Here is a 12,712-nt window from a genome sequence, read left to right on the forward strand (position 1 = left end):
AAAAACTAGCTGTGTTTATTTGCAGCTTATAGTAAAGTTTGTGGCTCTTTTTGGTTTGTAAACGTTAATATTGTTCGTGTGTGTGTGTGTGTGTGTGTGTACACAGATAGTATGTTTCCCTATGAGCAGGACTTGGTGGGATTTTTTTCTCAAAAAAGAGTTTAAGACATTACTATAGTTTTGTATCTTGTCAGAAAAGAGGCAGGGCTGCCTCATTTTTTGTATTGCTAAAATGAGATATCTTTCTTGAATGACTCCTTATAAGGCTTCTCTTTCAATTATGCCTTCTGTAAAATAAGAAGCAGTAAACTCTATTATAATATAATACGGCTATTAAAGATAGTTGTAGAGGGGCACCTGGGTGGCGCAGTCGGTTAAGCGTCTGACTTCAGCCAGGTCACGATCTCGCGGTCCGTGAGTTCGAGCCCCGCGTCGGGCTCTGGGCTGATGGCTCAGAGCCTGGAGCCTGTTTCCGATTCTGTGTCTCCCTCTCTCTCTGCCCCTCCCCCATTCATGCTCTGTCTCTCTCTGTCCCAAAAATAAATAAAAAATGTTGAAAAAAAATTAAAAAAAATAAAGATAGTTGTAGAATCTAAGAGATAGTCTAAAGATAACTTGCTCCAGTTCCTTCATTTTGCAGTGTAAGAAACTGAGGCCCAAAGAGGAAAGTGATTTCAGTAATGAGTGCATTGAATTTCTTAATGATAGCTCAATAAAAAGTGGAGGAGTTTAGTATGTGTCCAGTGCTATTTGGTTCATGCTATATCAGAATATCATGGGTTCCTGTATTTGATTCATAGTTCAGAATTTGGGTTGCTTGCCTTGTTAAATTATTTTTATGGTTAAGATTCTTTAAAATTTTATTATAGTTAAATTCTAGTTAGTTAACATATAATGTAATATTGATTTCAGGAGTAGACTTTATTGATTCATCACTTACATAGAACACCCGGTGCTCATCCTAACAGGTGCCTTTCTTAATACCCATCACCCATTTAGCCCATAAACTTAACTTGTCTTCCCTCTACTCATCCTTGGAAGGTATTCCTGGAGTTTCGGGACCAAAAGGTTACCAGGGTTTGCCTGGAGACCCAGGGCAACCTGGACTGAGTGGACAACCTGGATTACCAGGACCATCAGGTAAGTATGATAGACCACCTGTAGCAATGTAATGACTGATCTCAAACCCTAGAAAAATTTTATGTATTTATCATATGCGATGATGTTTTGGATCTTTTCATCACAAGATGCTTGGGTAACTACTGAGATTTGGAGCTCTTTTTTTAGCAAAAATGTTGCCATTTGGCCCAAGCATCAACTGACAAGATTTGTAGAATAATTTTGGCTCAATTTCTTCTTTTTGAGGCAGTGAGGATGTATAGAGAATCAGAAGTATATCTAAATAAGGTGCTGTGTTTTATTTACGTACGTTGCAACATATGTAAATGAGACAGTTATCTGATAGGCGCTGAGAAATTTACCTTTTTTTTAGTTTTTGCCTTCAGACAAGAAAATCATTAAACCATGTAAAGGTGGCTGCTGATTCTATTTTTTAAAGTCTCTAGGGATGAAAATTTTACAACCTACCTTGGTAGTCTGTTTCGGCATGAATCACCTTCAGAGGCCACATGGATTTTTTCCTTATTTCTAATAAAACTCTTTCTTGCTGCTTTATTTATTTATTTATTTATTTTTTTTTCAATATATGAAATGTATTGTCAAATTGGTTTCCATACAACACTCAGTGCTCATCCCAAAAGGTGCCCTCCTCAATACCCATCACCCACCCTCCCCTCCCTCCCACCCCCCATCAACCCTCAGTTTGTTCTCAGTTTTTAACAATCTCTTATGCTTTGGCTCACTCCCACTCTAACCTCTTTTTTTTTTTTCCTTCCCCTCCCCCATGGGTTTCTGTTAAGTTTCTCAGGATCCATATAAGAGTGAAACCGTATGGTATCTGTCTTTCTCTGTATGGCTTATTTCACTTAGCATCACACTCTCCAGTTCCATCCACATTGCTACAAAGGGCCATATTTCATTCTTTCTCATTGCCACGTAGTACTCCATTGTGTATATAAACCACAATTTCTTTATCCATTCATCAGTTGATGGACATCTAGGCTCTTTCCATAATTTGGCTATTGTTGAGAGTGCTGCTATAAACATTGGGGTACAAGTGCCACTATGCATCAGTACTCCTGTGTCCCTTGAGTAAATTCCTAGCAGTGCTACTGCTGGGTCATAGGGTAGGTCTATTTTTAATTTTTTGAGGAACCTCCACACTGTTTTCCAGAGTGACTGCACCAATTTGCATTCCCACCAACAGTGCAAGAGGGTTCCCGTTTCTCCACATCCTTGCCAGCATCTATAGTCTCCTGATTTGTTCATTTTGGCCACTCTGACTGGCGTGAGGTGATATCTGAGCAAGGTTTTGATTTGTATTTCCCTGATGAGGAGCGACGTTGAGCATCTTTTCATGTGCCTGTTGGCCATCCGGATGTCTTCTTTAGAGAAGTGTCTATTCCTGTCTTCTGCCCATTTCTTCACTGGATTATTTGTTTTTTGGGTGTGGAGTTCGGTGAATTCTTTATAGATTTTGGATACTAGCCCTTTATCCGGTATGTCATTTGCAAATATCTTTTCCCATTCCATTGGGTGCCTTTTAGTTTTGTTGGTTGTTTCCTTTGCTGTGCAGAAGCTTTTTATCTTCATGAGGTCCCAATAGTTCATTTTTGCTTTTAATTCCCTTGCCTTTGGAGACGTGTCAAGTAAGAAATTGCTGCGGCTGAGGTCAGAGAGGTTTTTTCCTGCTTTCTCCTCTAGGGTTTTGATGGTTTCCTGTCTCACATTCAGGTCATCTATCCATTTTGAGTTTGTTTTTGTGTATGGTGTAAGAAAGTGGTCTAGTTTCATCCTTCTGCGTGTTGCTGTCCAGTTCTCCCAGCACCATTTGTTAAGGAGACTGTCATTTTTCCATTGCATGTTCTTTCCTGCTTTGTCAAAGATGAGTTGGCCCTACGTTTGTGGGTCTAGTTCTGGGGTTTCCATTCTAGTCCATTGGTATAGGTGTCTGTTTTTGTGCCAATACCATGCTGTCTTGATGATTACAGCTTTGTAGTAGAGGCTAAAGTCTGGGATTGTGATGCCTCCTGCGTTGGTCTTCTTCTTCAATATTACTTTGGCTATTCAGGGTCTTTTGTGGTTCCATACAAATTTTAGGATTGCTTGTTCTAACTTTGAGAAGAATGCTGGTGCAATTTTTTTTTCAATATAAAATTTATTGTCAAATTGGTTTCCATACAACACCCAGTGCTCATCCCAAAAAGGTGCCCTCCTCAATTCCCATCACCCACCCTCCCCTCCCTCCCACCTCCTATCAACCCTCAGTTTGTTCTCAGTTTTTAACAATCTCTTATGCTTTGGCTCACTCCCACTCTAACCTCTTTTTTTTTTTCCTTCCCCTCCCCCATGGGTTTCTGTTAAGTTTCTCAGGATCCATATAAGAGTGAAACCGTATGGTATCTGTCTTTCTCTGTATGGCTTATTTCACTTAGCATCACACTCTCCAGTTCCATCCACGTTGCTACAAAAGGCCATATTTCATTCTTTCTCATTGCCACATAGTATTCCATTGTGTATGTAAACCACAATTTCTTTATCCATTCATCAGTTGATGGACATCTAGGCTCTTTCCATAATTTGGCTATTGTTGAGAGTGCTGCTATAAACATTGGGGTACAAGTGCCACTATGCTTCAGTACTCCTGTATCCCTTGGGTAAATTCCTAGCAGTGCTATTGCTGGGTCATAGGGTAGGTCTATTTTTAATTTTCTGAGGAACCTCCACACTGCTTTCCAGAGCGGCTGCACCAATTTGCATTCCCACCAACAGTGCAAGAGGGTTCCCATTTCTCCACATCCTCGCCAGCATCTATAGTCTCCTGATTTGTTCATTTTGGCCACTCTGACTGGCGTGAGGTGATACCTGAGTGTGGTTTTGATTTGTATTTCCCTGATAAGGAGCGACGCTGAACATCTTTTCATGTGCCTGTTGGCCATCCGGATGTCTTCTTTAGAGAAGTGTCTATTCATGTTTTCTGCCCATTTCTTCACTGGGTTATTTGTTTTTCGGGTGTGGAGTTTGGTGAGCTCTTTATAGATTTTGGATACTAGCCCTTTGTCCGATATGTCATTTGCAAATATCTTTCCCATTCCGTTGGTTGCCCTTTGGTTTTGTTGGTTGTTTCCTTTGCTGTGCAGAAGCTTTTTATCTTCATAAGGTCCCAGTAATTCACTTTTGCTTTTAATTCCCTTGCCTTTGGAGATGTGTCGAGTAAGAGTTTGCTACGGCTGAGGTCAGAGAGGTTTTTTCCTGCTTTCTCCTCTAGGGTTTTGATGGTTTCCTGTCTCACATTCAGGTCCTTTATCCACTTTGAGTTTATTTTTGTGAATGGTGTGAGAAAGTGGTCTAGTTTCATCCTTCTGCATGTTGCTGTCCAGTTCTCCCAGCACCATTTGTTAAAGAGACTGTCATTTTTCCAATGCATGTTCTTTCCTGCTTTGTCAAAGATGAGTTGGCCCTACGTTTGTGGGTCTAGTTCTGGGGTTTCTATTCTATTCCATTGGTCTCTGTGTCTGTTTTTGTGCCAATACCATGCTGTCTTGATGATTACAGCTTTGTAGTAGAGGCTAAAGTCTGGGATTGTGATGCCTCCTGCTTTGGTCTTCTCAAAATTACTTTGGCTATTCGGGGCCTTTTGTGGTTCCATATGAATTTTAGGATTGCTTGTTCTAGTTTCGAGAAGAATGCTGGTGCAATTTTGATTGGGATTGCATTGAATGTGTAGATAGCTTTGGGTAGTATTGACATTTTGACAATATTTATTCTTCCAATCCATGAGCAGGGAATGTCTTTCCATTTCTTTATATCTTCTTCAATTTCCTTCATAAGCTTTCTATAGTTTTCAGCATACAGATCTTTTACATCTTTGGTTAGATTTATTCCTAGGTATTTTATGCTTCTTGGTGCAATTGTGAATCGGATCAGTTTCTTTATTTGTCTTTCTGTTGCTTCATTGTTAGTGTATAAGAATGCAACTGATTTCTGTACATTGATTTTGTATCCTGCAACTTTGATGAATTCATGTATCAGTTCTAGCAGACTTTTGGTGGAGTCTATTGTATTTTCCACATATAATATCATGTCATCTACAAAAAGCGAAAGCTTGACTTCATCTTTGCCAATTTTGATGCCTTTGAATTCCTTTTGTTGTGTGATTGCTGATGCTAGAACTTCCAACACTATGTTAAACAACAGCGGTGAGAGTGAACATCCCTGTCGTGTCCCTGATCTCAGTGAAAAAGCTCTCAGTTTTTCCCCATTGAGGATGATGTTAGCTGTGGGCTTTTCATAAATGGCTTTTATGATCTTTAAGTATGTTCCTTCTATCCCGACTTTCTCAAGGGTTTTTTATTAAGAAAGGGTGCTGGATTTTGTCAAAGGCCTTTTCTGCATCGATTGACAGGATCATATGATTCTTCTCTTTTCTTTTATTAATGTGATGTATCACGTTGTTTGATTTGCGAATGTTGAACCAGCCCTGCATCCCAGGAATGAATCCCACTTGATCATGGTGAATAATTCTTTTTGTATGCTGTTGAATTCGATTAGCTAGTATCTTATTGAGAATTTTTGCATCCATATTCATCAGGGATATTGGCCTGTAATTCTCTTTTTTTACTGGGTCTCTGTCTGGCTTAGGAATCAAAGTAATACTGGCTTCCTAGAATGAGTCTGGAAGTTTTCCTTCCCTTTCTATTTTCTGGAATAGCTTGAGAAGGATAGGTATTATCTCTGCTTTAAACGTCTGGTAGAACTCCCCTGGGAAGTCATCTGGTCCTGGACTCTTATTTGTTGGGAGATTTTTGATAACTGATTCAATTTCTTCGCTGGTTATGGGTCTATTCAAGCTTTCTATTTCCTCCAGTTTGAGTTTTGGAAGTGTGTGGGTGTTTAGGAATTTGTCCATTTCTTCCAGGTTGTCCAGTTTGTTGGTATATAATTGTTCATAGTATTCCCTGGTAATTGCTTGTATCTGAGGGATTGGTTGTAATAATTCCATTTTCATTCATGATTTTATCTATTTGGGTCATCTCCCTTTTCTTTTTGAGAAGCCTGGCTAGAGGTTTATCAATTTTGTTTATTTTTTAAAAAAACCAACTCTTGGTTTCGTTGATCTGCTCTACAGTTTTTTTAGATTCTATATTGTTTATTTCTGCTCTGATCTTTATTATTTCTCTTCTTCTTCTGGGTTTAGGCTGTCTTTGCTGTTCTGCTTCTATTTCCTTTAGGTGTGCTGTTAGATTTTGTATTTGGGATTTTTCTTGTTTCTTGAGATAGGCCTGGATGGCAATTTATTTTCCTCTCAGGAATGCCTTCGCTGCATCCCAAAGCGTTTGGATTGTTGTATTTTCATTTTCATTTGTTTCCATATATTTTTAAATTTCTTCTCTAATTGCCTGGTTGACCCACTCATTGTTTAGTAGGGTGTTCTTTAACCTCCATGCTTTTGGAGGTTTTCCAGACTTCTTCTTGTGGTTGATTTCAAGCTTCAAAGCATCGTGGTCTGAAAGTATGCATGGTATGATTTCAATTCTTGTATACTTATGAAGGGCTATTTTGTGACCCAGTAGGTGATCTATCTTGGAGAATGTTCCATGTGCACTCGAGAAGAAAGTATATTCTGTTGCTTTGGGATGCAGAGTTCTAAATATATCTGTCAAGTCCATCTGATCCAATGTCTCATTCAGGGCCCTTGTTTCTTTATTGACCGTGTGTCTAGTTGATCTATCCATTTCTGTAAGTGGTGTATTAAAGCCCCCTGCAATTACCACATTCTTATCAATAAGGTTGCTTATGTTTATGAGTAATTGTTTTACATATTTGGGGTCTCCCGTATTCGGCACATAGACATTTATAATTGTTAGCTCTTCCTGATGGATAGACCCTGTAATTATTATATAATGTCCTTGTTCATGTCTTGTTACAGCCTTTAATTTAAAGTCTAGTTTGTCTGATATAAGTATGGCTACTCCAGCTTTCTTTTGGCTTCCAGTAGCATGATAAATAGTTCTCCATCCCCTCACTCTCAATCTGAAGGTGTCATCAGGTCTAAAATGAGTCTCTTGTAGACAGCAAATAGATGGGTCTTGTTTTTTTATCCATTCTGATACCCTATGTCTTTTGGTTGGCACATTTAGTCCATTTACATTCAGTGTTATTATAGAAAGATATGGGTTTAGCGTCATTGTGATGTCTGTATGTTTTATGCTTGTAGCAATATCTCTGGTACTTTGTCTCACAGGATCCCCCTTAGGATCTCTTGTAGGGCTGGTTTAGTGGTGACGATTCCTTCAGTTTTTGTTTGTTTGGGAAGACCTTTATCTCTTCTTCTGTTCTAAATGACAGACTTGCTGGATAAAGGATTCTCGGCTCCATATTTTTTCTGTTCAGCACATTGAAGATCTCCTGCCATTCCTTTCTGAACTGCCAAGTTTCAGAAGAGAGATCAGTCACGAGTCTTATAGGTCTCCCTTTATATGTTAGGGCACGTTTATCCCTCACTGCTTTCAGAATTTTCTCTTTATCCTTGTATTTTGCCAGTTTCACTATGATATGTCGTACAAAAGTTCGATTCAAGGTACGTCTGAAGGGAGTTCTCTGTGCCTCTTGGATTTCAATGCCTTTTTCCTTCCCCAGTTCAGGGAAGTTCTCAGCTATTATTTCTTCAAGTACTCCTTCAGCACCTTTCCCTCTCTCTTCCTCCTCTGGGATACCAATTATGCATAGATTATTTCTCTTTAGTGCATCACTTAGTTCTCTAATTTCACCTGATACTCCTGGATTTTTTTATCTCTCTTTTTCTCAGCTTCCTCTTTTTCTATAATTTTATCTTCTAGTTCACCTATTCTCTCCTCTGCCTCTTCAATCTGAGCCGTGGTCATTTCCATTTTATTTTGCAGCTCGTTTATAGAATTTTTTAGCTCTTCCTGACTATTCCTTAGTCCCTTGATCTCTGTAGCAAGAGATTCTCTGCTGTCCTCTATACTGTTTTCAAGCCCAGCGATTAATTTTATGACTATTATTCTAAATTCACCTTCTGTTATATTGTTTAAATCCTTTTTGATCTGTTTGTTAGCTGTTGTTATTTCCTGGAGATTCTTTTGAGGGGAATTTTTCCATTTGGTCATTTTGGATAGTCCCTGGAGTGGTGCGGACCTTCAGGGCACTTCCCCTGTGCTGTCTTGAATAGCTGGAGTTGGTGGGTGGGCCGCAGTCAGACCTGATGTCTGCCCCCAGCCCACTGCTGGGGCCACAGTCAAACTGGTGTGTACCTTCCCTTCCCCTTTTCTAGGGGTGGGCGGGATTCATTGTGTGGTGGCGTGGCCCGTCTGGGCTACTTGCGCACTGCCAGGCTTGTGGTGCTGGGGATCTGGCGTATTAGCTGGGGTGGATAGGCAAGGTGCAAGGGGGTGGGAGGGGCAGGCTTAGCTCACTTCTCCTTTGGTGATCCGCTTCGGGAGGGGCCCTGTGGCAGCGGGAGGGAGTCAGACCCACCGCTGCCGCCGGAGGGATGGATCCACAGAAGCACAGCGTTCGGTTTTTGCAGGGTGCAAGCAAGTTCCCTGGCAGGAACTGGTTCCCTTTGGGATTTTGGCAGGGGGATGGGCGAGGGAGATGGCACTGGCAAGCGCTTTTGTACCCCACCAAACTGAGCTCTGTCATCCCGGAGCTCAGCAATTCTTCCTCCCGTTGTCCTCCAGCCTTCCTGCTTTCTGAGCAGAGCTGTTAACTTATAACCTTCCAGATGTTAAGACCCGCTCGCTGTCGGAACCCTCTCCGTCCGGCCCCTCCGCTTTTGCAAGCCAGACCTGGGGGCTCTGCTAGGCCAGCGGGCCGCCCCTCCGCCCCAGCTCCCTCCCGCCAGTCTGTGGAGCGCGCACCGCCTCGCCGCCCTTCCTACCCTCTTCTGTGGGCCACTCGTCTGCGCTTGGCTCCAGAGACTCCGTTCTGCTAATCCTCTGGCGGTTTTCTGGGTTATTTAGGCAGGTGTAGGTGGAATCTAAGTGATCAGCTGGATGAGGTGAGCCCAGCGTCCTCCTATGCCCCCATCTTCCCTCTATCCAGCCCTCTCTTGCTGCTTTTTAAACCACTTTATTTAGTTAGGTTCCTAAGGAATTAAGATCAGCTAGTCTCCATCCTCATAAGCATCCTTCAGGTCAGTTATTCTGCTCTAGACTCTACTACGTTGCCTTAATATAGTTGGAAAGAGAAATTCTCTTCCTTTCTATCCTTCACATCTTCTGCATTCTCTTCCCTGAGTTGGAAGTCAGTGTGGAAGAAACAAAGAAAATAAAAAATGTTTAAGGCAACATTGTGGTCCTTAGAAAATACCTAGGTAACACCACACAGCTTAGGCACCTAACCTCTAGGAAGAATGTCTAAACACAGCAGCCAGGACTGTTGGAGGTGACAGTATAGTACTTCTCCGTCAATCTTCATCTATCCCTGGCCTTATGAACTGGGAATATGTCATAACAGGATATCACTTTCCATTTGCCGGTTTCATAATATCAGACTTACATGGGAAAGCCACTTCTGAATCTTTTAAAAGCAGACTCATATTGGATTTATCTGTGATAAATACAGTAAGGGTAGTTACACACATACAACAAATAGAACTTCGTTTCCAATTGGAAATGTTTTAGGGCAAGACACCAGATGACCTGGTAAAATTTTTGCATTTTTAAAACTAATTTGTATTAGGAGACCTCTATCACCATGATTATATTGTAATATGTTCCCAAGGAGATTTCCTAGGTATCTCTTGCCTGTTTTATGCTGATTTAGATCTGTGGAACTTAATCATGTATTGAGATTTGATCCATCCAATCCCATGCTTGCATTATAATTACATCCCACTCCAAGAAACCAGGCAACTTCAATATTGCTGACTTATCTTAATTTAACCAATTTGACTTTTCTAGGTCCCAAAGGTAACCCTGGTCTCCCTGGGAAGCCAGGACTTACAGGACCTCCTGGACTTAAAGGAAGCATTGGTGATATGGGTTTTCCAGGTGAGTGATGGCAATCTCCCAAATATTTAATCCCATCAATGGAAGATGGCTTTGGAAAATTTGTTATCAAAATAGAGTCTGGTTGTGGATAAAATCAAACTGAGGCAATAACTAAGGTAATCCGTGGATAGAGCTCTTCCATCACACAAATATTTGAAGTGGGAATTAATGGACAGAGTTTTAGAAACATTAAGAGTAACAATTGACAAACATGTATCTTTTCTCTAGCTGTACCCTTTTCACATAAACTTCCTTGAAAAGTAGGCTTTTAAATAATCCTAGTTATAAAGGATTATTTTTAACTCAGAATTTGCAGAGTTCTTTTTTAAAAAATCTTTTCCCTTGGTCATATGCATCATAGATATGCCATAAATAAAGAATATTTTGTAAAAAAAATGCATGTTACATGTGTTCAACAGGCCCTCAGGGTGTGAAAGGGTCTCCTGGACCTCCTGGAGTTCCTGGACAACCTGGCTCCCCAGGATTACCTGGACAGAAAGGAGAAAAAGGTGATCCTGGTATTTCAGGCATTGGTCTTCCAGGTCTTCCTGGCCCAAAGGTAATTCTACTCCATGCATATGCCTGAGCAGATGTGGTTTTTTTAAAATACTGTGCTCATTCCTAATTCTTCATTAAACAAACTATAGAATGACATGGTATATTCTAGAAATTCATTCCTTCTGTTTTCTCTTATATTGTAAGGAGATACTTGTAGGGTTTGTAGCCAATCCAAAAAGAGGGAGAGACATTCTGATTTCTTTGTTTTCCCTCCATCTTAATCTCTGAGTGTATTTCAGTAAACCAAAGGCGTATTTTTTCCTTTTTAGTGACAGAATTGTTGATCTGTATCCTCATATTATTATAAAGTAATATGAAGAGACTTATATAAACAAAGTAACTTATGCAATTAATGAAAGTGCTGTAGTATTCCTAACTGCATATCAGAGGTAGTTCTCTTAAAACAGTTTTACATGCCCCTCTGTGCCTATAGTCAGTGTGAAAACTTTGGTAGTGTTTCTCCACCAATCAAATTTAGGATGTGTTTTAGAATCATTGGACTCAGCAAATATTTGATAACTGCTTAATTCCATGTAAAAAGGTGATAGGTCCTACTCATTTGGGGAAGTACTTTTTAGCCAGGAGAGATGCATACATTGTCTATTATATATGTTACAGATGTTTTCTCCTAGTCAATTGTTTGTGTTATAATATTGTTTAATCATTCAGTCAGACTACAAAGCTAGGAAGTATTAGAAAAAGAATGGTGTTACTAAACTTGCATGGAATTAATGAAAATTCCCACTGAGATATGAATTTACTGAATAATGTTTTTTTTCCTTTTAAGCTGTCCTTTTTATTTTTTAATTTTTAAAAAAAATTTCTTATTTTTAATTTTAATTCCAGTATGATTACATACAATGTTATATTGGTTTCAGGTGTACAGTGTAGTGATTCAACACTTCCATACAACACCCCATGCTCATCACAAATGCCGTCCTTAATCTCTGTCACCTATTTAACCCATCCCCACACACATCCTTTATGGTAAACATCTGGTTGATCTTTATATTTAAAAGTCTGTTTCTTGCTTTGTCTCTTTTTTTGTTGTTGTTCAATGATTTTACTCATGTGGAATTTGATCATTTCTTTTTAACAGTATACAAAAAGATTTTAGTTTGTGTAGTCAATCAACTTATTGTAAGAGATAATCAAGAGAAATCTCTGCCTATTAACTATAGATTACCAGTATAAAGTCTACTGAAAGGATTCTGAATTTTTCTGTTGTATTTAAATTTTACCTGCAATACATGACAACATTAAAAAAGTAATAATAATACAGACATGTCAAGGGTAAAAGTGAAAATCTCCTTCATAACATATATTCTTTATTCCATTCCCTTCCCTATAGAAATCCACTGATAATAGTTAGTGTATAAATTTGAATCCCTTGCTATACATTTTTTTATGTATGTATACAAAATTTTGTTTTGTTTTTTCTACATATATTGTATGTGTGTAGAATTATAGAATACATGCTATCCTATATTTGCTTTATCATTTATATATTTTAATCTTTCTTTTTAAATATATATTAGACAATTTTCGTTGTCATTGTACATTATTTTTAATATTTGCATGATATTCTGTTGTTGCAAATAATATCATAATGAATATTCTTAGACATATCTGTGGACATATGTATAATTAGTTATACTGTATAGATTCTTGAAAGTGTCTAGATCAAAACATAAGTACATCTAGATTTTTGTCTTATAAAGTTTTATATTAATAGTAACCAATAAACTTGATTTTAAAAATCAAGCAGTATGAAACAATGTGAAACAAGAAGTCCTTTTCCCACACATATACATACCTCAAATTCATAGTTCTTACTATTTTTAATAGTTGTTCACAAAAGACTTTTTAAAATTCTTTTTAATGTCTATTTATTTTTGAGAGAGAGAGAGAGAGAGAGAGAGAGAGAGAGGCAGAGAGTGAGCAGCAGAGGGCCAGAGAGAGAGGGAGGCACAGATTCTGAAACAGGCTCCAGCTTCTGAGCTGTCAGCACAGAGCTC

At 39.1% G+C, this 12,712-nt stretch overlaps 1 protein-coding gene across 3 annotated transcripts in view; it reads left to right on the forward strand.

The window, feature by feature from the left end:
- Window positions 1-12,712, forward strand: part of COL4A5 (collagen type IV alpha 5 chain) — a 239,082-nt gene that overhangs the window by 182,463 nt on the left and 43,907 nt on the right. For all 3 annotated transcript variants that reach the window (XM_047843863.1, XM_047843864.1, XM_047843865.1), the window contains exons 34-36: window positions 1,042-1,140; window positions 10,047-10,136; window positions 10,556-10,695. In XM_047843863.1, the coding sequence (XP_047699819.1) occupies window positions 1,042-1,140; window positions 10,047-10,136; window positions 10,556-10,695 (329 nt within the window). The remainder of the gene's footprint in view (window positions 1-1,041; window positions 1,141-10,046; window positions 10,137-10,555; window positions 10,696-12,712) is intronic.

Source organism: Prionailurus viverrinus, chromosome X (assembly GCF_022837055.1).
Source record: "Prionailurus viverrinus isolate Anna chromosome X, UM_Priviv_1.0, whole genome shotgun sequence".
NCBI classification, from domain to species: domain Eukaryota; kingdom Metazoa; phylum Chordata; class Mammalia; order Carnivora; family Felidae; genus Prionailurus; species Prionailurus viverrinus.